Genomic DNA, 26,658 nt, shown 5'->3' with positions numbered 1-26,658 from the left:
GAAAAAAGGGAGGAGACCCCTGGCTCCTTCCTTCTTCCTGATCTCTATTGCTGTCAGTGCCTCCTGTTAGCCAAACCTGCCTGGAAATCACAGAAACAGGAGCTAGAAAATGTGAAACAGTGCAGATAAATAGAATGTTGGGAAATGGATATGAGAGCAAATAGATGAACATACAGTACATTCTAGCATACATATATATTAAATTATTTCACTGTCTCTTTTATTACTGCAGTGAAGACTAGAGATACCAGAAGAGACTTTTCAATATTAACTAAGAGAATGGCTCAGATGGTAAAGAATCTGCCTGCAGTGCAAGAGACCCAAGTTCAGTCTCTGGGTCGGGAAGATCCTCTGGAGAAGGAAATGGTTACCCACTTCAGTATTCTTGCTTGGAGAATTCCACGGACAGAGGGGCCTGGCAGGCTACCGTCCAAGGGGTCGCAAAGAGTCAGACTTGACTCAGCAACTACACTTTCACTTCAGGAAAGGAATGGAAATGTTTCCATTTCCAAAAGATCTTTAAAGGAGAGAGAGACAGAAAAAGACAAAAAAAAAATAGGGAGAGAATATTGGTCCTGGAGTAACCCTATCTGAATATTTTAGATTCTAGAAGAGTGGCTGAATTAGAAGATCTGGGCCAAATAAGGAGTGGGAGTACAATCCTGAGTATGATTTCTGCCTCTCTTACTGCTGTCTCCTTCCCTCTCTAGGAGGACACTTTCTCCATCTCTGTTTGGATCACATCTTTTGGGCACTTGGATTTGGGAAGGAGAGTTCCGTGTTTGTAGGATGGAATGGAGGATTCAGCCACAGCACTCATGTAGAGAAGTTGCTGTGAATACAGACTAGGAATCCCCCAAATTTCCATTTGGAGAGCCTCTCCCTAGTGTTCCCTCTAGTGGAGGAGTTTGGGGACTAGTGGGAGCCAATGACTTCAATAAATGCAGTAGAGTTAGAAAGTCATAGGACAGTTACTCTTAACTTGCCTGGTAGTAACCATTATAAAGAGAAACCTCCCTTCTAGGCCACATTTCCGACCTTGCTTGAAATCCAAGGTCGAATTTTACTTCTGATGTATTGCTGCTATTGTCTCAAATCCAATTTACATCTGTTTCTGTTTTCAGTGATTGCTTTATTCTTTTCCAAATCATCTCATCCCATCACAGGGTGAAGGAAAGAATATTTAGAAAACAGATGTTGTATCAACCATAACCATTATCCTTTATTGGATCCCAAAGAGGTTTATCTTTATCCATAAACAGGTGAGGAAGATACAAGCTTTCAGCTCAGCTCTACATTTAAATGCCTCACTGGGAAGAGGGCAAAGGCTCTGCCATCCATCTGTCATCATGACTCAGGTAGGATCATAATTGTTGTATTCAGCCCTATCATACCCAAAGCTCTCCTTTTTATAGCAAACATTTTATGATATACTCTTTAATATCCCAAAGTGAAATTCATAGATAATACATACACAAGTTCAACAAAAATAAAAGTGATGCCTGAACTGTAATATAAAGTAGAATGAAAACAGTTTGTAGCAAAATAACATGCATTGCAAGATAGAAATGCTAAGGCTCAATTCTATTAGAAAACATAGTGGTCAGATATTCACCCCATGTGGAAAATTATGAACATGACAGCTGCAAGACGACTGATACAGGTAGAGAATGAAGAGATTCAAATAGCACAGTTAGCATTGCCATCAATGATGCTTTTTTCTGGAACAGTGGGCAATGTTTGATAAAGTTCCAAATGAAATAAGTTACCACCTTCTACTTAGTTTACAATGGTAGCATTCCTGGAAAATTCAGTTTATGTTAAAATCATGCTTAGATAATTATAAATAGGTTTTATCATTTGCATGAAGTGTCTGGAACTCTAACCTCTGCCCAATAAATATCCATAATATCCCCTAATCATTGTGATTGACAACCCCAAACGTCCCTGCACATTTCTAAAATGCCATTTAGGACCAGAACTATACCCACTGGGAATCCCTAGAGTGGGATAATTGAGGCCTTTTTGAAAGACAGGGATATAGAAACTAGGAACATGGACCCTGGGAGTCCACATTTTTGTCTGTGGAAGCCTTGCTTTGACCATGTTTCTTGAGACCTCACTGACTTTGACAAAATGTCACAACAACAGTAGGCGTATTGTTGCCAGAGCCCTTGGCAAGATTCTTTGTGGTCAGTTTCTAGTTTTAGTTTTTTAGAAAGAGTTTATTTCTGAACTGTGTAAGGACTCAAGAATACCCTTCCTGGCTGAGACTGATTTACCCTTGGGTATTATCTGCATGATGGGAAGGGCTATCACAGAATGACCCTGGGATGTGGACTGTGGAGGAATGGCCGTAGGTAAGGTTAAAAGCCTGGTTAGACATATTGATTATTGAGCAGAAAAGCTGATTTACCTGAAGTTCATATTCAAAAATAGTTTATCACTCAAACGTCCAATTAGCTCTGTTTCTGCCTCGTACAACCGAATATGAACAAGAATGTATCAGTGTATGGAATTGTCTTTGTGTCTGGATTGGGGCATGAATGATGAAGTAGTGAAAACACATGTTTTGAGGTCTTCAAACCCAGCTTCGGGGCTGCTCTGCCTGTCTCTGAGCTTCAGCAAGTTAAATAATGTCTTTGAACCTCCATTTCCTCATGTGTATAATAGGGTTCATAATAGTGCCAAACTCATAGGGTTTTTATAAAGACTAATGATAAAATATGTGTGAACCCCTTAGTGTAGTGACTGATCCATAGTTAGTACTCAGCAAATATTAACCATTGTTGGGGTGGTGATAATTTGTCACTCACACAGATCTTATAGGAAGGGAAAATATAATTTTTAAAGAGAGACTATAATTTGACCTTGATGATCTTGAAAGGAGGCAATTCTTTTGTTTAGGAAAGAAACAAGTTTTGGGCATATGCAATGATAAAAGGCGAGCTGGCCTGCCCCAGTTCCCACTATGGGCAAAGCTGTGGTGGACAACTGTAGTAGAATTTTCTTGCAAGTTCTTTCAAGAGGGGAAGATGAAGGGTTGGATAGGAAGTAATTTCTGGGAGAGTTTGCAGAAGAGAGGAAGGGAACTTACTAAGATGACAGTTATGTTTGACATCTTTCTGCCCTCTGCCTTCACCATCCACAAAACTTCTAATGAAAAGGCTGTACCCAGACGAGCCACGCACATGTCACATCCGTACACAATGCACTTAGAAGCTTATGGTCACAGGAGGCGTGATGCTGAGCACAAGCAGAATGAGGAGGTTTAGTCCTCCCGTTGGTCCTAGGCAGAACCATGGAGACTCTGAATGAGTGAAATTGGGTGTAGTGGTGAGCCCCATGTGGGAAAATGATACAGGAAACTTTAGTAATATTATTAGTTCCTTAAAATCAAGTGCAAAACTTGTGAGCCTTTTTACATTTAGGTAAATTTCCCAATAACTCACGGAGGGTTTAAGTAAAGGGAAACAGAATGAGATGCTTTCAAACAACAAGAGGGAAATTATCAATACTAACTTCCACCTGGTGCTTCCACAAATGCTACTGTGAGTTTGATATTCACAGTGTCTATTCAGTAAAGAATTAGATTTATTGAAACAAAAATTCAGTGTTGAGAGATCACATTCTTATAACATCTCTCCACATGGGAGTGTATTAAATGCTGCTTGTATATTATGTACCCTGCGTGATAGAAAAGTTTTTCCCAAATGCTTTGTGTCATGGGTTATAACTCACTGTTGGATTACAGTGAGTGGGATGGCTTACTTAAAACTGCTTTATTGTTAATGCATCTATTGTACAATTCATACATCTCTTACATAGTTTATACAAGTTCTTTGAAACATTTATTTTTAAATATAACCTGTAAATTTTGTAAGATATCTCCATTCTGGTGTATGATTAGTTTTATTTTCTGGGTAAGTTTTCATGTTTTATTTGCTGCAATGATCTTAATAAAAATGCTACATTACAATAGAATTCTTAAGGAATGACACATTACACCAACATTGTCCAAAAGAATGAATTAATCAAACATGATTAATTTTAATGTAACTACTAAAGAAAGATATATCATTTTATTATGACGCTCTAGCCATACATTTTCAAAATATGCTTATTAAACAGTAAATGTCAGATAATGATTCAGTTAGTTACATTTTTAGAAGTCATTAGGATCAATATTCCTCTGCCATAAATGAATTGAATAATAATTTCAAATACAGAGTTAATTTAATAAAAAATATGTTTTGAACTAAGACAGATATAGTGAATGACCAATCATTATTTTCTGGTTTCAGAGTAGCAGGGAAGATTAATTCAGTGTCTGTAAGTTTACTTATCACACTTGGCCTATAAATGTGATAAAAACAAATGAAGCAAAACACACGATGTAATCCCAGGTTTCAACTTCATTAGCTCTTTCAGCAAAAAGAGATCTGACATAGTACTTGGGGCCTTTGTATAAACTGAATACAAGCTGCATGATGTTTGAAAGTTTTTGATATTTGAATAGACATTTTAATAATACACAGACACAGATAAGAGATGTGAGTAGGCGGCTTGAGGTTTCAGAGTCCCTCCTGCAGTGTGTTTAGCAGCAGGTACAAGATAAATACCCAAAAAAAATCAGATTAAGGGATTAACAGTAGTGATTTTGCTATGGGTAGGTGAGTGGGGCCAGTGGGTGGTTTGGAAGGGATTTTTGAGCTCTTCTTTCATTTTTCCTACTTTTACATCAGTGCATTTAGGCCTGGGCAATTAAAAGAGGGCATATCCTAAGGAGAATGAAGGCCATTTGAAGGTGACAGGTGAGATTCAGTAGGGGTTAAATTGGAGAAACTATATCTTAATTTACATTTCAATTGGGCAGTGACAATCGAATTTTTGTGTTCTCTTTTTAAGTGATTTTATCTTGAAAGACCTTATCAATGACAGTTGAAGAATGGGGAGAAATGGGGACCATGTTTAAGATCAATGTGGCTTCATAAATTAAGAAAACAGGTGAAATGTATGTTTTAAAAGAGGTCCCTTTCATTTCAGGGTTTCAGTTTGGTCAGTCCTCTACAAAATTTTGAGACAGATACTAAATGAATAAGGACTAAGAGGAAAAAAAGAGTTTGAAAACTTCCCTGGGCCTCTGTCTCATCTATGAGAGGTTCTCTACAAAAAGTATTGCTCCAGATAGGATTTGATTGTTTAAATTTGTATCTTTATCCTGTACCACACGCACTTAAAGCTCAGACAGTCATCTCATCTCATCTTTTTTTTTTTAAATAGAAATCACACAAAAAAGATATCTATGTATCAGTTTCTAATACCTAACAGAAAAGTCTTTTAAAATATTAACACAGCAATAAGCAAATATGTACTATAGGATTAAACACTAGCATAAAAAACAAACAAACCCAAAACAAAGAACCAACAAAATTTTCTCTTGTTTTCTGCCCCTTTCAGATTTTGGACTTTACGAGCATTGCAGGAGAGGGGCATGAAGAATCACACTTATTTTATTTTAAAATTTGAAAATAAATGATGCCATAATGATGCATAAATCAGATTATTCTTTCAAAAACATCGATGGGAAAGCCCAGGTGATTTGAAGGGAAATGCTCTTTCTTATGAAGAGAGCCAAATAGGATCTGTCTCTAATAAATTAGTACAATCTTTTAAGATTAAAAATAGCAAACACATTTTTAAATAGTCTGATTATAGCTTCAACAAGTCAAACATACATTTCTATCTAGCCTATAGTTTTAAAGAATCAGTCTATATGGGTTTAACTTATCATCCCTTATTCCAATATAAAAAAAGAAGAAAAAAACAAGTCATTTTTGAACATTAAGATATTCATAAAGACTGTATAAAGTAAAAACAAAAACAAAAAAATCTTCACAGATTGTTAGCCATCTCTTTCAACGATTTCTCATAAATTCTTCTCTGTCCTTATCAGTAGATAACCCCCATCTCAGAAGGAAATACTTTCCAACACTTCCCAATGAGATCAGTGATTGCTTTTATGAGAGCTACTGCTCTTTGAGATGTTTAGGTGAAGGGAGAATATCTTCTATTAAACCAGTCGATGCCAAAGAACTACTCAAGGGGGATGTGGCAGAAGCTATTTTTAGCAGGTGAATCTATGCATTTTTCTCTTTGTTTTTATTTTCTCCACTTGCTGAGTATGTTTTAGAGCAGAGAGTACACACACACACACACACACGCACGCACACACACACACACAAATCAATGAATAACTCAATGATCTTTTCAATTCTGCCATTTGCCTATAAGGTCTTTTTTTTTCTTTTTCTTTTTTCTTTCCCTTCTATACTCCATGCTCCTGAATCAAACAGCATGTTCAGATTGGATAATATATTGCTAATTTTGTTGAGTTTGAGAGCCAACAAAACAATGGAGCCTTCTAACTTAAAACAATTTTCATCTTCAGCCCTTGCACCCCCAAACTCACAATTTGGTGAATAGTACACTACTTGCAAGTGATAAAAAGTTGAAAGGTGGTGGTGACTAGACCTAATGCTATTTTCTTATGCCATCTAGCTATAGAATTGTTGTTTTCATACTTTAAAAAAATATGTCTATGCTTTCTTTTTTTTCTTTTTTTCTTTTTTTTTTTTTTAGTCAAGTACTTTCTTAAAGAAACATTAGCACCACATTGGCATAGCTGGCCAAACAATAAATGGGAAAGCAAAATGTGCTACATCTTCCGTTTTAAAGCATTCTCCCAAGTGCATAAACTAGTAACAGAAACCCTGAAGCCACAGTGCATGAGATGGTTTCATCTACACAAACATTGACATTCCAAGGAGGGGAAGGATTCTCCAGGGACACCAGGCTTTTTTTTTTTTTTTTTTAAGATTTTTCAAAGAAGCGATTTCTTCTCAATATTCCATTGGACTCTTAGGATGAGTGTGTGTGTGTGTGTAGGGTGAGTATTGGGAGAGTTTTCCCTTATCTCTAGAAGAGTGGATTCTAATGGAAAGATGCTTTCACTTTTTTAGTGGGTCTTCTTCATTTTAAAATGTTCTAATAATGCAATTATACTATTTGGGGAACTGGGAATGGACATTTGACCTAGGTATTGTGTTGTCAATTAAACTGAAAATCAACCCATAAATTGAAAGCTCACTCTTACATGTATTTATAGTTCTTTTGCAAATATCTTGATATTGCCTCATCTTAAAATTCTAAAGTAAAGCTTACAAATTGAGCTGTAAGATTTTATGTGCTTCCTTCTGTCAATACTGGGTCATTCTGCTGTACTGTATAGTGATCAGCTGGTTTTCGGAGTTGACAGCAATTTGACTTCTAGTTTTAAATCATTTGAAAATAAGACAGTGGGTTAGCATAATTAGCTAATTTTTAACTAGCTGATTTATGATACAGTTGAATAGGACTGTGTGTTAGAAAAAATTAAGAAAAGTAATATGGCTTTCCATATTTAAGCTTTCCTCACTGGAGTATTTTTGGTTATGAATAGAATTATTAGTGAATCAAATAAGTCATAGACACTCTTAGAATTAACATATTCACCTATGTCTGGAAACATAAGTCTGTTGAAGGTTGCATGTAACATGTTATTGGTAGTCAGTAATTTAAAAAGGTATACACTAGGAATAAGAAATAAAAATCAGAAGTGCCATTTTGGGAAAATGTATCCATTTTCCCAGTGGATCCACAGAACCCATATGTCTAGAAAACAGATGAAGAGCAAAACCGCCTATGGTTTCTTTTACATTGTCCACAGTGATCAGAACATAGTTCAGCATGCTGGAGGTGCTGAATTCAAATAACACTGTGGACTGAGGTTAAAATACCAGTTGGCTGAAAGGGACATCCATTAAAGAGGCCTCTTTTTGCATAAGTTTGGAGATACAAGAAATCTCTTTTTTTCTGGCCTCTGAACCTTGAGGTGAACCAGTGGAATGAAAACCAAAGATGCTATTTTTGTTTTGCATGTACACTCTCCAAGAATAAAAGGGATATAATTTACATGAAATAATCAAGTCTGGTTGCTTTTTACCAAAAAATTCTAAGGCAGATAAAAAGATATGAATGATGAATGATTTGTTGTTTTAGTAAGAAAACCTTGATATATAGACAGGAAATATTTTTCTAGGTTAGCACGGACTTGTTCTTATCACTGGGTTTTCTTGATACCAATTTTCAATTGAATGGATAAGATACATCCACAGAGGACTAGAAGCCACTCTTCTAAGCAGACAAGAGTTATGAGCTAGAAAATTTCTAGCTGTGAAAGAAACTTTTGTCTCTCAACTTGCAACTCTGGTTAAGCATGTTTTTGTGGAAAAAAAATTTAAAAATATATGTTTATGTATATACTTCCAAGGATAAGAACAAAATACATTCAGGAAAGTAAATTTGTGACTTTTTACTAGTTATTATTTCAGTATTTGAAATCTTGGGCTTAAAGAGAGGAAATAACTGTGACTTTCAAAATGAATAGTCTCATTTATGATATTAAAATAAGTATTATTAGATTGGGTTTCCCAGGTGGCTCTGTGGTAAAGAATCTGCCTGCCAAGCAGAAGATGTGGGTTCGATCCCTGGGTTGGGAAGATCCCCTGGAGGAGGTAGTGGCAACCCCCTCCAGTATTCTTGCCTGGGAAATCCCATGGACAGAGGAGCCTGGTGGGCTATGGTCCATGGGGTCACAAAGAGTAGGACATGACTGAGCGACTAAACAACAACAAATTATTCGATTATTAGTAAATGCCTGGAAGAGTCAACATGTGCTAACAAAAGGAGTAACCATTCTTTCACTTGTAGAAATCTGTTTTTCTCCTTCTTTCTTTTCCTTTCTCCATTTTCACTTTATATTTATAAATCCAAATGCAGAATTCAAAATCAAATTGTAGATGCAAATGTTTCTATTTTGAAAAGTGTTTTAAAAGAGATTGAACTGGTAGCTTTTAACAGATAGTTAGTTGGATAGCCATACTGACAAGAACTGGCATGTCAAGAGCATTCAGCTTATCAATTTTCTAGCTATGCTGTGAATGGGTTGTTTATAGAATTCTTTGCATCCTAGCAACTCAAGGGCTCTGATCTTGATGCCCTCATAGCAACTCAGGATAAAAATCTGGAGCTTTATCTTTTTAATCCTCATACCACCCCTGTGAGGTAGGTAGATTACATATTGCCCCCATTTTGCAGATGAGGAAACTGAGGCACAGAGAGGTGAAGTGACTTGCCCAAGGTCACACAGTGGTGAGTCCATGGCAGAGTCGTCAGATGTTTGTTTCTTCAGCGAGAATAAGAAACCAGGATTATTAAACTCCTAGCCTTCTGCTTTTTCTACTCCTCTCTGGACTCGCCAATCAAATTTGTATCAGTGGACTTTGTGTCTTATTTTCCTTGGAAGCCATAATTGGGGAGCTTTTCTTTCCCAAATGTTTGAGTTTTGAGTACCCTTCCCCTCTGTGTAACCTTTGACTCCAGGCTTCCTCTTCAGTTTTGCTTTCACCTTTTACCGTTTTGGCCAGACTCTTTCATATAACAAACTACAAAATAGCACCATTGTACTAAAAAACAGAGTTTTACATACTGTTTGATATATCCTGTAATATTGATATGCTAAATTTACATAGTGCTCTATATGGAAGAAATAAAAAGAGAGAAGTACTGATCAGGTCACACACTAACTCATCTCTTGAAGGAACCACTCAGAGTTTGAGACTTTCTATGCTTAAAACATACGCCTAAAATGATTGGCCTCAAAGTTGTAACTACTTGCATCTTTTAGCAAGATGTGGAAAAAATAAAGCTTTGTGTCTAAAATAAATGCATCCAACTTATATTTGGTACAAATGCCACAGATGGGATCTTGTGGGTTAAACACTGGTGTGCTACTTAACTGCTTGCTGCTGCTGTCTCGGAGGCCAAATTCAGCAAATATAAAGGTGATGGAGAGGGGGGCGGGATAGAGGAACAAGGTTTTCAGACACTGTAAAACAAACAGCCTGTGTTGCGTAGAAAGAAGTGCAAATAAAAAAATTAATAAACCACTTAGACAAGCCTGCTGAATGAATGTCTCTAGCAGCCAAGATTCAGAGATAAATTTAGTGCAACTGGATCTATACAACACCCATGCATTTGTGGCTCTCGAGAGGCAGGGACTAAGGTCTATATATATATTTTTTCTCTATAGAACATTATTGATAAAGGATCAACAGCAATCTACCAACTCCAGGGTCATTTTTGCAAGGTGCAAAGCTTTGAACAATCACTCCTAAAGACAATGTTGGAATGTTTACTCGTTTCACTGGGGGGAATGCCCATCTTCTGAAATGTTATCAAACTTGTTTTTGGTGGGTCTTCTGGTGTTTGACCGGTGACTCGTGCAGAGCGAAGGGTCCTGCCGGTGGCGCATCATTCTTCACTCTTTGGGGAGGTCCTCCTACATCCTGTAGTTCTTGCTTCCTGCACTGCCTCTGCTTGTGTTCTTCAAATGTACTTCCTAAAAACACGGGAGAAAAAGTGACATCACTTGGATGAATTTTTATGTACCCAACCCATCTATTTCTAACACTGGGTCTCAACCTTCATACCTTATGTCTCACCAGTCAGTTTAATAGACAACTTGGGCCAGGGTTTTCTGAGAAAGACATAAACAAGTGGATGGCCTTGGGTTTTTCATTTAGACAAACCTCACTAAAGCTACTTCAATTTACCCTTGATGGCATGGGGACCACAAATTGCTTTGTAATCACACAAAAATATGTGTTTATTCATCTGCCACTATCACAGGTTCTTTGGCAGAATGGGGATCCTTTAAAATCCAGTCTTCTGGCTTGGAACATCTTTTCCTAGTGAGAAAAAAAAATCATATGCTGGGATCATCCTCCATTGTTTTATTGCTTTTTGTTCTGTTTTAGTTTCTGTAAAAAGGAGATAACTTTTCACTTTCTTCTTTTTCTCCTCTGGAGAGAGGCAGAGGTTTTGAAGTAGAATATTGGGAAGTTTTGTACCTGATTTGGAAACTACAAAATCACAGACATTCTAAGCTGTGCTCAAATCCTGGTTCTTCTATTTTCTAGCTATGTGAACTTGTGTAAGTGACAATCTCCCATGTCTCGATTTCATCCATAAACTGTGATAATAATAGTTTCTACCTTTTAGGATTAAGGATTAAAAAATTAGAACATAAAATCACTTATAATAGGCCTTGAACACCGTGAAAACTACATAAGTATTACCAATTGTTATTTACTATTATTATTATTATTCAATATTTATTGGAAAGGAACTATTCTTGGATTAAACATTCTGGGTTCCTTGTTTTGGTGCTACCATTCACCTATCAACAACCATTCTGTTATCCAAGGAATACTGAGTTTTGCTTAGAATAGAAGCCCTATGATAATAGGGACATGTCTCTGTTCACTGTTACAGCTCCATGTCTACACCAGTGCCCAAAACATTTCAGGTGCTCAGTAAATACCTATTGAATGAATATAATGAACCCTCTGATAATGTGCAGGATCAAGTCATTATACTTCTTCTGTAATTATTATTTTATCCTTGAACATACTTAAATAGCAACATTTATTTAGACAAATAAGCTGCAAAATAAAATCCAGAAGGAAATGACATTTACATGCATAAACATCAGGTGCGGCTTCTCTTGATTTTCCTTCTAGTCAGGAGGCCCTGAGAGAAGGATGTAATGGATAATCATTGGTACAGAATGAGTTTTAAGGATTCCTTTTTCCCAGGAACATTTTCCATCCAGACCAAAACCAAGGGTTCTCATCACAGGCACTGGAATCTCCAAATCTTTCCTTCTGGCTAAGGAAATGATCACTCTTCCAATCATTGTTAGACATTTAAAGATCATTGTGAGGGACCTTGGAGATCACTCAGACCTGAGAACTGGAGAGGGTGAGAAGCTGAGGCAGAGTCAACTACTAATCACTGGAAATGATACCTTTTGACTCAGACCCACAGGGATTTGATCATTTTTCTTACACATATTTTCAGCTCTACCTGGAACATTAGAGTTATCACCAAGTCCTTTATAAAAGCAAGTTAGTACTTTGTATGTTGATGGTGAAAATAGTACCATTACACGCCAATCAGTATGGCTGCTATCCAAAAGTCTACAAGCAATAAATGCTGGAGAGGGTGTGGAGAAAAGGGAACCCTCTTACACTGTTGGTGGGAATGCAAACTAGTACAGTCACTATGGAGAACAGTGTGGAGATTCCTTAAAAAACTGGAAATAGAACTGCCATATGACGCAGCAATCCCACTCCTGGGCATGCACACCGAGGAAACCAGATCTGAAAGAGACATGTGCACCCCAGTGTTCATCGCAGCACTGTTTATAATAGCCAGGACATGGAAGCAACCTAGATGCCCATCAGCAGACGAATGGATAAGGAAGCTGTGGTACATATACACCATGGAATATTACTCAGCCATTAAAAAGAATTCATTTGAATCAGTTCTAATCAGATGGATGAAACTGGAGCCCATTATACAGAGTGAAGTAAGCCAGAAAGATAAAGACCAATACAGTATACTAACGCATATATATGGAATTTAGAAAGATGGTAATGATAACCCAATATGCAAAAGAGAAAGAGAGACACAGATGTACAAAACAGACTTTTAGACTCTGAGGGAGAAGGTGAGGGTGGGATGTTTTGAGAGAACAGCATTGAAACAAGTATACTATCAAGGGTGAAACAGATCACCAGCCCAGGCTGGATGCATGAGATAAGTGCTCAGGGCTGGTGCACTGGGAAGACCCAGAGGGATGGGATAGTGAGGGAGGTGGGAGGGGGGATCGGGATGGGAAACACATGTAAATCCATGGCTGATTCATGTCAATGTATGACAAAAACCACTACAATATTGTAGAGTAATTAGCCTCCAACTAATAAAAATAAGTGAAAAGGAAAAAAAAATATCTTATACCTCTTGAATAGAAGGAGGAAAACACCATTGTGTAAAAATGTTTATTAAAATATCTAGCTCAGTGGCCACTGAAAAAAAATCTTTGTGGGAAGAAGATGGGCATTCGTGTAGGAGAGCTTGAGATGCTATCTGTTTACAATCCTGGCACTTTCCCCTCTAATATACAAATTTTACCAGGTTCACTTGACATGCATTTGTTGCTCTACAAAGCATCTGCTGTTAAGCTACCGGTAAAGTTTTTATTTCTAAACTTACACCTTATTCTGCTTCCTTAAAGCAGTTCTCTGGAAAATGGAAGAAAGACATGTAGCGACAGAGTGGACATACTATTGTCCCAAACTCCTTGAAACATTTCTGTTCCGTTCTCAGTAGACCCTGCTGACGGTATATGGCTCATCAAACCCCCATAATCACTATTTTTAAGGATACTATTGCTCTATCTGACTAGTAACCAAATTAATTAACAGGACTAAAAATACCCTAATTTGGGTTTTAGCCTCTTTTTCTGTTTACAAGCCATGACAGCTTAGAAAAAGGATTTTAAAGAATCTGAATAAAGCCCATTCTAAGGAAACACTCCAGAATGAAATGGTTACAAGTAAAAAGAAAGCATGTGAGGTATTTAATCTCCAGTCTTCTCAAGCCAAATTAGTCACAGGCTTCCAGAAGAAAAAGTTCAGGTATCTTCCATACCTCTCTTTTCACATTCATGATCGCTGTAGCAAAAACAATTGAGGTTAGTTTGGCCAACCACATAGATCTTATCCCTTTCCCCAATTCAGAAACTTTTTCTTTTCTCTTAAAGCAGAAGTGTAAGGTGTAAAGTCTGAGTGGAGGGATCTTCTGGGCTCTTTCTTCTGGGTCTGTCTCGGCATCACAGCCAAGTCCTGGGCAGAAACTCACTCGATAAAGCTGACACTGCTCCAAGTAGCATGGTTCCCATGCACACAGGCGTATGATGGAGGCCATTCAGAACCAGCTGGGATGTCGTCTGGTTTGCATTTGGCTCTCTGCCCAGGCTCTCACATGTGACTTCTTTGTTGCAGACAATGACAGTGACAAAACAAAAGCACTCAGGATTTAGTCTCATTGCATCTGTTGCTTTGCTCATTGTTTTAATTTAATGACGCGGGCCCCCCTGGACAATGGGTGGCAAGTGGAGGCCTGCGAGGGGCAGCCGTCGGAGCTGGCATCCTCCCTCCTTCAGTGCTCTTCTTGAAGGGGTTATGAAACTGTCCCACATTCAGCCAAGCAAAAACTTTTCACTTCAACAGCCTGTCCAAGACAAACAAACCAGCTAAAACCGTTTCTAGTATGCAACTAGACAGATTTTTTGAAAGGAAAACAGTAGTGAGTAAATACTGTTTCCTATTGACACCAGAGAAGGTAAGATTATTTACCAAAAAAAAAAAGTTGGTCCTCAAGCTCGGTGGGGTTGGCTAAGGAAACATACCCTCTGAAGGAAGGGTTAACTGACTCATGAGCGATAGGTTTGCTAGGGGTTAATTTGTGATATACATTATTACACAGTGTATGCCATACACAGATATATAGGAAGTTGGAAAATGCCATGAAGGGATCATTCACATTCCCCTACTATCTCTTGGTGATCCTAGCTCTTAGTTCTCCAGTGGAAAACTGTCCATAAACTTTTTAAGTTCCCTGAGAGCTAGCGACAATGGCAGTAATAGTTCTTGATTAAGATTTGCACGCATTTTACAGTTTACACAGTCATCTCCGTGAATCCTCCCAACAACCTCAGGAGATGAGGTTGTTTGCATTGGTATCATTCACAATCTGAGGCTCCTGAAGATTTAGTGACTTGCTTGAGGTCACATGGGAACAAATTGATAGACCTAGAACTAATAGTAAAACCACCTATTATTTTCATCAAAGAATAACAGTTCCACCAGTTGAACATGTGTATGTGCTGGTCACTGTTTCATAAGTGTTAATTGTAGACATTTTATTATTTAATTCTCATAGTTCTCTCAGAGATGGGTACTAGTGTCTTACCCATTTTACCTTCATGAAATATGAATAAAAAGCAACGTGCCTGATTTCTTACAGTGAAGATGTGACCATGTTTGGGATTTGTATCAGTCGCTTCTGATCCTGGAGCTCACCAGATAGATACTCGACCATGATGCTTCCCAAAGAGGTAGACCAATATCTGGTGTTGCAAAACGCAACAGTAATTGATAATGTCATGATCCCAGATCATGCCCATGATCCCAGATGGTGGCAGATGCTGGTTTAGAGGGTAAGGCAAGACTCTAAACTAGGGAAGTGGGTACCCTCCCTTATCCCAGTGTGAGCTGAGTCCCGTTTGTATGCTATTAATGGAGATCTAGTAGCGCAATATTCCTTTAGCAAAAGCTAACCCTGTGAATATGATAAGCCCTTACTTTCTCCCCGCCTATCTTTGTGAGACATTGCCTGAGAGGCAGAATCTAAAAGGATGATAATAGCCCCTTTAAATTTTAGGGAGGAAGCAGTGATGTTTTCAATAGACTATGTTTCCATCTCCACCCACTACAAACAAGTTAAGTATTGTATGATATAAACTCTAAGAAAAGCCTGGCACCCTATAAAAAATGCTGGGAAAATACTGCCCATCATGGAATGTTAATAGCCTATTGTACAGCCTAAAGTTCTAACTCAGCATTGACTTTCTCCTAAAAAGGGCAAAATAGAAAAAAAAAAAAAAAAAAGCAATGGATGATTGAAGAGATGGCCCAGATGTCAAACCTGTTGAAAAGGATGTGCCCTGGCTATTTTGCTGGCTTAGCCTGGAGACGTGAAATATTGGATGATGATTTAGATGTCTCAGTATCAACTTTGATATCATTATTTTGGGGGATTGCAAGTCCAAATTCCAGGAGAGTGAGGTCAGTCTTTCATCTCTGGGAGCCACGTAGAGTGAGTGTCATGAGATCAACTCAGTGCTCTGGGATGTGACTTTTAAAACCAAAGGACAAGGTGCAGTTTTCAAGAGATGTATGCTCCTGGTAGAGTAACTGCCTCTCCAGCAAAGAGATAAGTCTAACAGTCTGGGCACAGGGTTGGTCTGCCCAGCCCCCTTTCTATTTATGTTTTTCTGGAAATGACCTCACCCTATCTTTTATGTGGTTAGAGTGGGAAAGGACATTTTTTCCAACATGATCGTCTCCTCTGACCATGCAAGGTAGATGGATCCCACAGCCCCCTCTCATAGGTCAAGAGTGTAGTGGGGACACCAGGGCAGACCCAATTTCTGGGAAACCCAAGACTTCTTTATTGGCCATCTTTGGCTCAAGGACTCCTCAGAGGCTTTGCTGACTTTTCTTTAGATGGTACAGCCATCCAGGATGCTTGTCCCCAGTCATCTCTTCTCCTCGGCTTCACTGAGGTCAGACTTGCACTTGCATGCTACTGACTTACTCAGGCTTTCCTGATCCTCTCCTGCTGCTTTTCACATGGGTATTTCCCCTCATCAAACCCTTGCTCCTGTAACCCAGTCTCATACATATTTCTCAGAGAACCTGGATTTATATACCTAGCTTGGATCCCAGCTCCCAACACAGAATTGTGTGACCTTTGACAATTTTGACAAAGCTTTGACAATCGCTACACTGTCCTCTCCTTCTCAGTTTCCTGTTCTGTAAAATGAAAGGGTGGCGTAAGAGCACCCACCTCATAATGTTGTTATGCTTCCATGTGATCACCCTTACACATTTACCTACCGCAGTGGTGTGCAAGAGAGCCAGTTGTTTCAAGGACCCTTGGTTTAGCTCTCGTTTGTGAACGTGATGGCAACAGCTGTCTGTTCTGGCTTCTGTGCTGTCAGAATCCACTCTGGGTCTGCCTTTGTTAGAGCACTGACGTGTTGTGGAACAAATTATCTAAGTGTTTGCTTTCCCACTAAAAAGTAATCTCCTTGAGGGCAGGTAGCATGGTCCCTTCACCTCTGTCTCCTCCTTGGATGTGTGAGCAAAATGGCGAACCCGGAAATGCTTGTGACATTGATTTGCATTTCCTGCAGGAGTGGTAGCATAAAGTTCAGGTTAACGGCAGCCTTACATGGCTTCCTACTGCCTGCTGCGCACAGAGCCCATCCTGTCTTGGAACTTAGAGCTGGCAGGCTGCAGTACAGTAAATATCAGTGAAGAAATGCAGAAGAGAGAGCACAGTGCATGGTTAACATGCTGCAGTCCACCTTGAGTTTGGATTCTGGTCTGACCACTTGTTAGGGCAAGACCTTGACAAGACATCTAGCCTCCTTAGTCTAGGTTTTCTAATTGTAAAATGTGGGAGGGGGCGTAATTATAACACTTACCCTTTAGGCTAATGGTGAAGATTAAGGAGGTGATTTGTGAGAGCCTTTACCTCAGGGCATGTGCCTAATAAATGACAGCTGTTATTATTGCCTTTTTAGAAATAGTTCCTGTTGGGAAGGCACACCCCATGCTCGAGTACTGCCCTTTCTCCGACTGGGGGGTAATAGTTACTTGTTGGGTGCCCAGGGCGCCCTTGACCGCTGCACTAGCAGATGCGTAGCTCTTGTTTCTAGTGACAGGTACACCCCTAGGAATCCCCCAGTCTAGGGAATGTGTTTATCCTATAATTATTCACAGATTATCCTGTCTTGGCAATTCCTTACTTTTCAAAGGATACCACCTGACTCTGTTTGAAGTATTTTTGTCTGTGATGTAACAAATCACTACCAAAATGGTGTAAAAGCCTGAAAAAAGAAAAAGGAAAGGGAAAAAAAGCTGAAGGGTATTTTCCTTGCTGGCAAGCGTTATTTATGTTGCCTTGAATAGTCTTGAAGGATGTTGTAAAATACTCCAGGGCTGCTTAGGCTGTTGATTTTACGGGCAGCCTGTTTTGTTAGCTGTTTGCGTTACATTTTTAAATTGAAAAAAAACACACAACACTTTGAGCACACTATCTTTCCCAGAGGGAGTTGATTTTAGAATTGCTGAAAGGTTCAACTGTTGTGGTATTTAAAAAAGTGAAACACCAGATTCTAGCAACTTTACTGATATGTGCTAAAGATTCAGCATATTTTTACCTAAAAACTGGATTTGATTATTTTTTTTCTCTTTAGCCTCCAAAATAGCATTGTTTCATCTGACATAAAACATATGTTGGAGTCCTTAAACTCATGTATGCAGTAATTTATATTCTAATATTCTGGGGAGATGTGGGGCTCAAGGTTGTTACCTTTTGGTATCATTTCAATGCAATAGTGATGAGTTCAGAGATTAGTAGGAAAGGGCGTTACCCTCTTTCACTCATGCTTTGTGTGTGTGACAAATCTGGGCAGAACATTCAAATACTGTGTTCTGAATTTTCCTCCTCTGAATTGAGAGAAATTTTGCAAGTTTGGAAGGCTCTTCTGAACTTTTAGGTTGAACAAAATAACACCATGACAAGTTAAAGTGATTTGCGTCTGTTTGAGGTTGACGTGAGTCTTCAGCATATAAAGTAAACATGAGTGGTGCCAGCCAGTGCTTTTCCAAGACAGAAAATGGCACAAGAACAATTCATGTGTGTATACAGTTTAAAAGAAAATCAGAATTGTGCTCAAAGTACTTTTACTTCCATCCTAGTGTTCTTTGAATAAGGAAACAAGTATCATTATTGACAGAGACAAACCAGAGCATCCAATAGTGGCCTTGGTCAGTCAATACTGACAAAATAATGCTATGTATTTATCGATTCCTTTAATATTTTCCATTTTTTTCTAGCCCTCCAATGCCTCATGAATGATTCAAGTTTGCCACACTCAGATTGTGACATAAATATCACATATTCTCAAGTCTACAATAGGATTCCTTATCCAACCCTCAACCTGCCATGGTCTTACTCCTAATCACTTAGAATTTTTGTCTTGCCATAATTGTCATCTACAGCTGTGAAAATACCACATCATATTTTCATGGATGGCAGAGCTGGCTGGTCTTTGATTACATGACCTCTTGGAGCTGACCAGACAGAAAGCTCCATGTGAATGTTTATATATTTTACAGAGAATTTTGTAAGAAATTCTGGCATGTGAATCCCACTGTGTGCGCGCACACACACACACACACAAAGTAAAGAGAAAATAATCTTCTTTCTTCCAAAACTAATTGCTGTAGTTAACTACAGATTGTAAGTTACCACCAAGGATATTTGGAATTAAAGTTGTATGGACCTTTAGCATTCTTATTTCTATCAAACCTCCACTTTTTCAAAAGACTTAGTTTTCTGACCAAATGGATCTGAAAACTATAATCTCATCAGTGAATAAAATAGATGGGAATCTTTGGAAATGTTTTCTAGCTCTTATTACTGATGGGGTAGTAGCCCATTGAGCTATGATTGAGTTCCTCATGTGGTGAGAAGTTTCTTTGCTGCTCTCCATTAGTACCAGACATGAGCTCATATGCCCATTGTCCCACATCTCTCATAATTTCCTTGCTATTATCAGTTTCCACTTCTCTCTACTTGAGTTTAAATGTAAGTCTATATTTCTAAGCCATCTCTTTTGTTTGCAAGATAAAAACAAGGTAGCCCTAAGGGTATTAAAGTGTTAGTCGCTCAATTGTGTCTGACTCTCTGTGACCTCATGGACTGGAGCCCACCAGCTCCTCTGTCCATGGAGTTCTCCAGGCAAGAATACTGGAGTGGGTTGTCATGCCCTCCTCCAGGGGATATTCCTGAGCCAGGGATTGAACCCAGATCTCCCGTATTGCAGGCAGATTCTGCACCATATGAGCCACCAGGGAAGGCCCCCTTAAGGGAGTTAAAGCAGTCCCATTAAAGAAGGAGTCCTAAATAGATGAGTATCAGGGAACGGTACTCAGATTTCAGTTAGAGCTCTGAGGATGAAAAAACTGACTTTGACCTTGCAGATCTGGAAATTTAATGACCACTGAAAAATTTTTCCTAACCTTGCCTGGTCCTTCTTTAAAAATGGACTTATCTTGCCTAGGCCAATATATATTGTCACTGATTTTCAGAGGATTCAGGTGCTGGGCTTTTAATCACTGGAGAATTCTATAGTGGATATTTAGAAACTCATAAAGGCACTCTGCTTCTTTTAAAACAATTTATCTTTATTTTTATTTTTATAATTATTTTCTATTGGAGTATAGTTGCTTTCTAATGTTGTGTTAGTTTCTACTGCAGAGCCAAGTGAATCAGCTATGTGTATGCATATATCCCCTCTCCTTTAGATTTCCATCCCATTTAGGTCACCACAGACCACTGTAAGTGATTTATCTTCTCATTGTCAGCAAAAGGCTTCCACCTTAACTCTAGACCATCAGATTTGTCCTGGATTAAAAATCAGCTCTCTGTTGTCTAATAAACATTGCTCAAAGCCCTATTCCCTTCATACAGACAAGCAAAGAGAACAGACTTCATCTTCCTCCATGGTGTGTAAGTGGACTTGAGAAATGGCAAGCCCTATTAGTTAGGAAAACATCGTTTCCTGTTGGTGCGGGTGGGAGGGAGAGGGTCAGGAGCTGGAGGGGAGAGGGAGGAGGGGCTCTCCCGGAGCTTCTTTCTCTGCCTCCTTTTCCACCCTTACATCCTAACAGCACGCACATGAGAAGCTGTATGAGGTTTTGTTTGTTTTCAAGAGATGTTTGAAAGAAGATCAAATGCTTGTGAGAGGCACTGAATCGGCAGCCCTAGAAACCGAAATGTCCCGGAAGCTGTGTGAGCCCGGAAATATCCCACATTTTTATTTATTTTGGCAATTTTACTTTAAACTAGTAAGGGCTGGAGTTCATGCTACAATTAAATTTTCCTCAGGCACTGTGAAATGAAAACACATATTACATTTGATTTTAACTGGTTGAGAAAAATGGTGGTTTTCTGAAAGTTCTTTTCTACAACCTCAAAATAAAAGTTAACAGTTCCTCATACAGGACAGTCGAACTTCCATTGAAGTTGGAATAATTCATAGAACTGGGGTTCTCCGGGTTGGAAGGGGTCTTAGGTCACTGAATTCTCTTTCTCTTATCATGTGCTTGAAAGACACTACCACATCACTGGAAAGTGTTGGTAAGCTTAAGCTTGAAGATTTTGGTGACAGGGGACTTACTTCCACTCGATGAGACCTATTTCTTTTTCAGATGGCTCTAATTTTAAGAACTAAGAAAAATAATATCAACTAAAACTTTAATAGTGCTTACTATGTGCCAGGTACCATTTTAAACACTATAATTTATATTTGCACACACATACACAATCTCAATAAATCCTCACAACTCTTATGAGGTAGATTCAATTATTACTCCCATTTGGCAGATGAGGAATCTGAGGTACTGGTAAATTACATTATTTTCCCAAGGACATACAGCTATTAAGTGAGATAGCCAGGGTCTGAAACCAGGCAGTCTGATTCTAGATTCTGTACTCTTAACCACTATGTTTTGTTGCCTCTCCTATCTTTATCATTCTCCTTCATGCCTTGTACAGAGGTTTACATATCGTGGGTACTCAGTAAAAATATTTTTCAACAATTTAAGGATCATGAGTCCTTACATATTCCTGTTAGTTTTACACACAATCATCAATTTGCCCTAAAAGAAGCAGTTGAAACAGAGGGCTTTTAAATTACTATGAATACGCTGCCTACTTCAAGAAAGCATTGAGGGGATGAATAGGGACCACAACGTTCACTATAAAGTACTCAGCTGGTTTCTACCTTTAGCAATAAGTCCTTGAATGAATTCAATTTTGGCTTGAGTATAGCAAATTCCAAACATGCAAAACTTGTGCAAGCACAACTCCTCTGCCTTCCCTCTTTTACTCTGCACTTGTATCACTGTCTTAGGCAAGGACGAGAGGAATTATTTCATCTCAGCAGTGCTTCCCTGGTGGCTCAGACGATAAAGAATCTACCTGCAATCAAGAACCCTAGGTTTCATCCCTGGGTTGGGACGATCCCCTGGAGAAGGGAATGGCTACCCACTCCAGTATTCTTGCCTGGAGAATTCCATGGACAGAGGAGCCTGGTGGGCTACAGTCCACGGGTTTGCTAAGAGTCAGACATGACTGAACATCTAACACATATACAGTGCTACTTAACTTTTATGGTCTATTTCCCTACCACTCTTCCCCTCCCTATCTCACTCATTTGTCCATCCATCCTTTCATTCATCATTATATGCCATGTATCACTAGTGCTTGTTTTAATAGTAGAAGGGAGGAGATGAAAGACAGCAATAGATTCTTTCTGTTTACTTAATTTATGTTATTGAGAAATCACATGTAGGCATTCAAGATGACTGCTTTAGTTAATATAACCCATTGCAAAAAGAAAGAAAGTGAAATCGCTCAGTTGTGTCTGACTCTTTGCAGCCCCATGGACTGTAGCCCACCAGACTCCTCCATCCATGGAATTTTCCAGGCAAGAGTACTGGAGTGGGTTGCCATTTCCTTGTCCAGGGGATCTTCCTGACCCAGGGATCGAACCCAGTCTCCCGCACTGCAGGCAGATGTTTCACCATCTGAGCCACCAGGGAAGCAGGGTTTTAACTGATAGTCTGATGGTGAAGCAGTCTTTAACTGGAAAGTTCTATTGCTTTCTTTTCCTTTTAAAGTCTTTGCCTTTTTTCTTGAATGAAGTTCATTATTGGGTATAATTGTCATTTATCCCTGTGTTATAATGGCATTGATCCAACCATCAATGAAAAAGGGAAGGGATAATCCTCTAAGAAATCCCATAGGACATCAACTGTTACTTTTTTGCCAAACTGCGGTCCCTTGAAAAGCCATCTCAGTTTGAGGGTTACTCTCAGGTGGTAGAAACAGTAGGTGTTGGCTTATGCTTGAGGCTTATATCTGAGGCTGGTTCCAAACCATAGGTGTAATAGCAGGAGAACTGGGAGTCTCCTGAAGAAGGTGGCTGGCCAGATGGGCTCAGGCTCCAGCCTGGCTTTTATCTGTTCTGATAAGCCAGGACCCACATTGCAACCACAACAGAAGTGTCTTGGCTCCCATATGATACTCTGACAAGCTTGTGATCAAACTTTTTCCTCCTGGCTTGAGACTTGGACATACCTATATATCATATATCCTGCGTTTTCAGTGAACCATGGACAAAGGATGATCCTGAAGTAGAAAGCATGGCTGGGGCAAGAAGGACAGGTAGAAAGGATGTTCCTTTATACCTTGACATCTTCTAAGAGGGCTATTTGGATGAAATGCTTCACTTCTTGGCTTATCATCTTCTTACCCTGTGTCGTCATTTGCTTGGCTGAGCACTTCTCTCTTGCACCCTCCCTTAGCTTGTATAATTCACAATTTGAATGATCTTGAGACTTTTTGCTTTATTATCTATGAAGATACTAACCCTACTGCTTAAATCAAGGAAACTGAAGGAGGAAAGTCTCTAAGACTCAAATTCTGTGATTCTACCTGGCATTTCTTTACCCTCAAGAAAACTGAGTGCTTTTGTTCTCATTCGCTCCCATCTTTTCCTTTTGGAATTCTTTCTTAGTCTATGTTGATTTTGTGCTGCTTTCTCCTGGCCAGAAAGAGGGTGTGGCTTAGAAACCAAGCCATTTTCAGCCATTTCAGCCATCCTTCAGCCATTTATAGATCTCAGTATCCTTATCTTTAAAATGAAGGGATTGAAGCAAATGATTTGAGTCCTTTTGCAGCCCTAACATAACATGGCCCTGGTATTTCATGGAACATAAACTCATAGGATTTCAGGTCTAAATATCTAGTGGGGGGCTGTGTGAGGGGGGAGGGGGCGCATAAGAGAGAGACGTTTATAGGTGATAGAATCATAGGGCAGTAGTCAGACATCAGGAGTCTTTGGTTTGGGGCTGACTTGTGTTCCCCCCACCCCCGCCCCAAATTCACAAGTTGAAGTCCTAACCCCTAGTACCTCAGAATGTTACTGTATTTGGAGATGGGGTCTTTACACAGATAACTTAAGTGAAAATAAGATCATGATGATCATATTTTAATCCAATATAACTAGTGTCCTTATAAGAAGACGAAATCTGGGCACAGAGATTTGTACAGAGGGAAGATGATGTGAAAACACAGGGAAAAGAAGGCCAGTTCCAAGTGGAAGAAAGAGACCTGAAACAGATCCTTCACTCACAGCTCCCAGAAGGAACTGATCCTGCCAATATTCTGACTTTGTACTTCCAGCCTCCAGGAATGTGTGAAAACGAATTTCTGTTGTGTAAGCCACCTAGTCTGTGGTGTGGTACTTTATTCTGGCAGCCCCAGAACATTAATACATCTTTCATATCTGATTCCAAAGTGCACACACAAAAAGTTCAGTGACCTCCTTTCATAGGTAAGCTCTCAGGCCTCACGGGCCTTTAGGCAAATACTGGGTGCCCTTTGGCCCAAGCTTGACTAAGAAATGCGGCCTCCAGTCACACTGTAGGGAAGGAAATCTGGGGATGTTTATGACACAATTCAATCTTGCTGAAAATTTGAGGTTAACATTTAACTCTGGACATTTATTGACGTGGAAATTCTTGTAAAATTCACACAAAAAATTAAAATGCATATAAAAACCTTCATTTTTATTTTAATGCTTGTTTTTCTGTGGGGAAGGGAATATTGCTTTATTTCCCTCTTTCGTAATTTTTGTTCATGTTTTCATTCTTGCCACTGTCTTTGTTTGGATTTTCCCAGGCATTATATGTTACTTTTCCATTTCTCCATGTTTATCAGCCACTTCCTACAACAGGTTTCTTCTCCTCCTTCTGTCCCACGCATTCTCTAGCTCCAGCTGGCCTACTTTTCTTCATTTCCTTTATAGCATCTCCCACTTTTCTCTCTTGCCATCTGCTTCTCTCTCATCCTCCTCATCTCTGTCTTAGTCTTTCTTTCCTCCATGTTCCTTTCTTGCCTGTGTTCAGTTCCTAGCTCCAGTCTCTCTCCTCTGCTCTTTCATCTTCCCTTTCATCTGCTGACTTGCTTCCGTCCCCTCCTTCTGTTCCCCTCCTGGGTGTTTCTTTGGCCCACCTTTCCTTCTCCTCTGAGACTTCATTTTCTTGTTGGTAGATGGGGGCTGATACTGTAAACATCACAAAAATAATTGCATTGAGAACAGGTAGTCCCCTTGGTGTCCCGGAAGACAGAGCCTCTGAATGCCTTGGCTCCATAGATGCAGAAGACAGCACTGGTGTTGGAGAGGTGTCTGGACCTCAGTCACTATTAAACCTGCCATTCCAGAACTTAGGGACTCATCTCTGACACCACCCACCCCCTCCCAAAGTGGAAATTGAAAGGCATTGGGTCACCTGGAATGAGAAAGATTTAACCTGCCTCTGCTCACCTTGAGCACACATCCCAGTCACATTCACCTGAAAGGTATGTGGGGCTTGCTCCCTGACACATCGACAGGCTCCCGTGTTCTCTCTGAATCAGACTCTGCCCAGTCCCTTCCATCACTCAGGGTGGCTCCCTGGGGTCACATCTCTGCTAAGGCCCAGCCTCAGCTGCAGATGAGGACCAGGAAGCCGCAAAGGTGCCATTATGAACTTCTTGATCTCTTATCACGTGCCCTCTGCACGATGCTAGTTTTGACTCCAAAGATTAAAACCACCAGTTGGTTTTTTTCAAAAGAGTCCCCAGGGAAATCTGAGAGCATTTAACTTTCCTTATTCATTCTTCCTCATTTTCTTCACCTTCTCTTTAGTTCTCATTCTTTCTACTTAGTGACGAAAATGTAATCACTTACATACATTTGTTCATCCATTCACTCACTCAACAAAGGTTTATCTAGTGATCAATGTGCATCAGATGATTTACATATTTTTGATGGCATAGGCAGTACCTCTAAGGCTTGTTTAAAGTCTTGCTGTTAGTAACAGACACCTGCAGATTTTGATCATTAGAATTTTCTTGCTGTTCTTAGAGCCAAACTGAAATTTCTATTTTTTTTCTCTGTGTTTGCCACTAAATGTGAATTTCTATTAGTTCCAATTTTAGAGTGTTATTTTTCTTTGCATGTTTACAGAATACCAGGATTTGAAAGGTCACATGCTTTGTTCATACAATTATGACAGAACTTAACACTTGTCTGACACTTACTTTGTGCAGGAGTGTGGAAAGCATTGCATGTGCATTAATGACCTGATGAGGTAACTGGTACTGCTATCCCATCTTTACTGATGGTTTCATCAGCAAAGGCTTGGGAGGCTGCATTATTTGGCCACCGGCTCTCAGCTGGTGATTGGCAAAGCTAGGATGTCAGTTTTGTCTGATGCCAAAGCCCAGGTTTAGTCACTCTTCTCCACCAACTTCTGGTGATCAGATGGGCCACAGCAGTGGAAGGGAGAATTTACCATGTGGAGTGATGGAATTTACAATGGAGCTCTTTTGACCCTATGAGCCAGAAGTCTATGAGGGTATGAATTACTATCCGGCCTCTAGAGGCTCAGCCGCATCACTCAGCTCTCGCGAAGCTGGCCGACCCTCCCCGCCACCCCTGGCGGGCTTACCTTCTGAGCCTTGGGCATGTCGGTGTGGCGCTGGGCACGGACTGAGCGGGCCGCCTTGGCGGGCTTGAGAGGCGCACAGTACATCTCCAGCCTCCTCAGATCACAGCTCCGGAAGCAGCACTCATCCACTATTCCTGTCTGGGGCGCCCTCCGACTGCTCGAGCCGTACCCCGTGGGCTTGTCTGTTCGGATCAAACAGAGGGCCTGGCTTTAGAGTGGGATAATA

The 26,658-nt window shown here is 39.7% G+C and overlaps 1 protein-coding gene across 9 annotated transcripts in view; it reads right to left on the bottom strand.

The window, feature by feature from the left end:
• Positions 1-4,036: 4,036 nt before the first annotated feature.
• IGF1 (insulin like growth factor 1) overlaps positions 4,037-26,658 on the bottom strand; it is a 79,666-nt gene continuing 57,044 nt past the window's right edge. For 2 of the 9 annotated variants that reach the window (XM_061125509.1, XM_061125510.1), the window contains exons 3-4: positions 26,433-26,614; positions 4,037-10,501 (exon numbers count right to left, since the gene is read on the bottom strand). In XM_061125509.1, coding sequence (XP_060981492.1) covers positions 10,442-10,501; positions 26,433-26,614 — 242 coding nt within the window. In that variant the 3' untranslated portion in view covers positions 4,037-10,441. Of the gene's footprint in view, positions 10,502-24,471; positions 25,004-26,432; positions 26,615-26,658 lie in introns of those variants that run through there. The other 7 variants (XM_061125504.1, XM_061125506.1, XM_061125505.1 and 4 more) reach the window with 6 other exon arrangements.

The sequence above is a fragment of the Dama dama genome, chromosome 22, assembly GCF_033118175.1.
Source record: "Dama dama isolate Ldn47 chromosome 22, ASM3311817v1, whole genome shotgun sequence".
NCBI lineage: Eukaryota > Metazoa > Chordata > Mammalia > Artiodactyla > Cervidae > Dama > Dama dama.
This window is presented reverse-complemented; position numbering and strand designations above follow the sequence as displayed.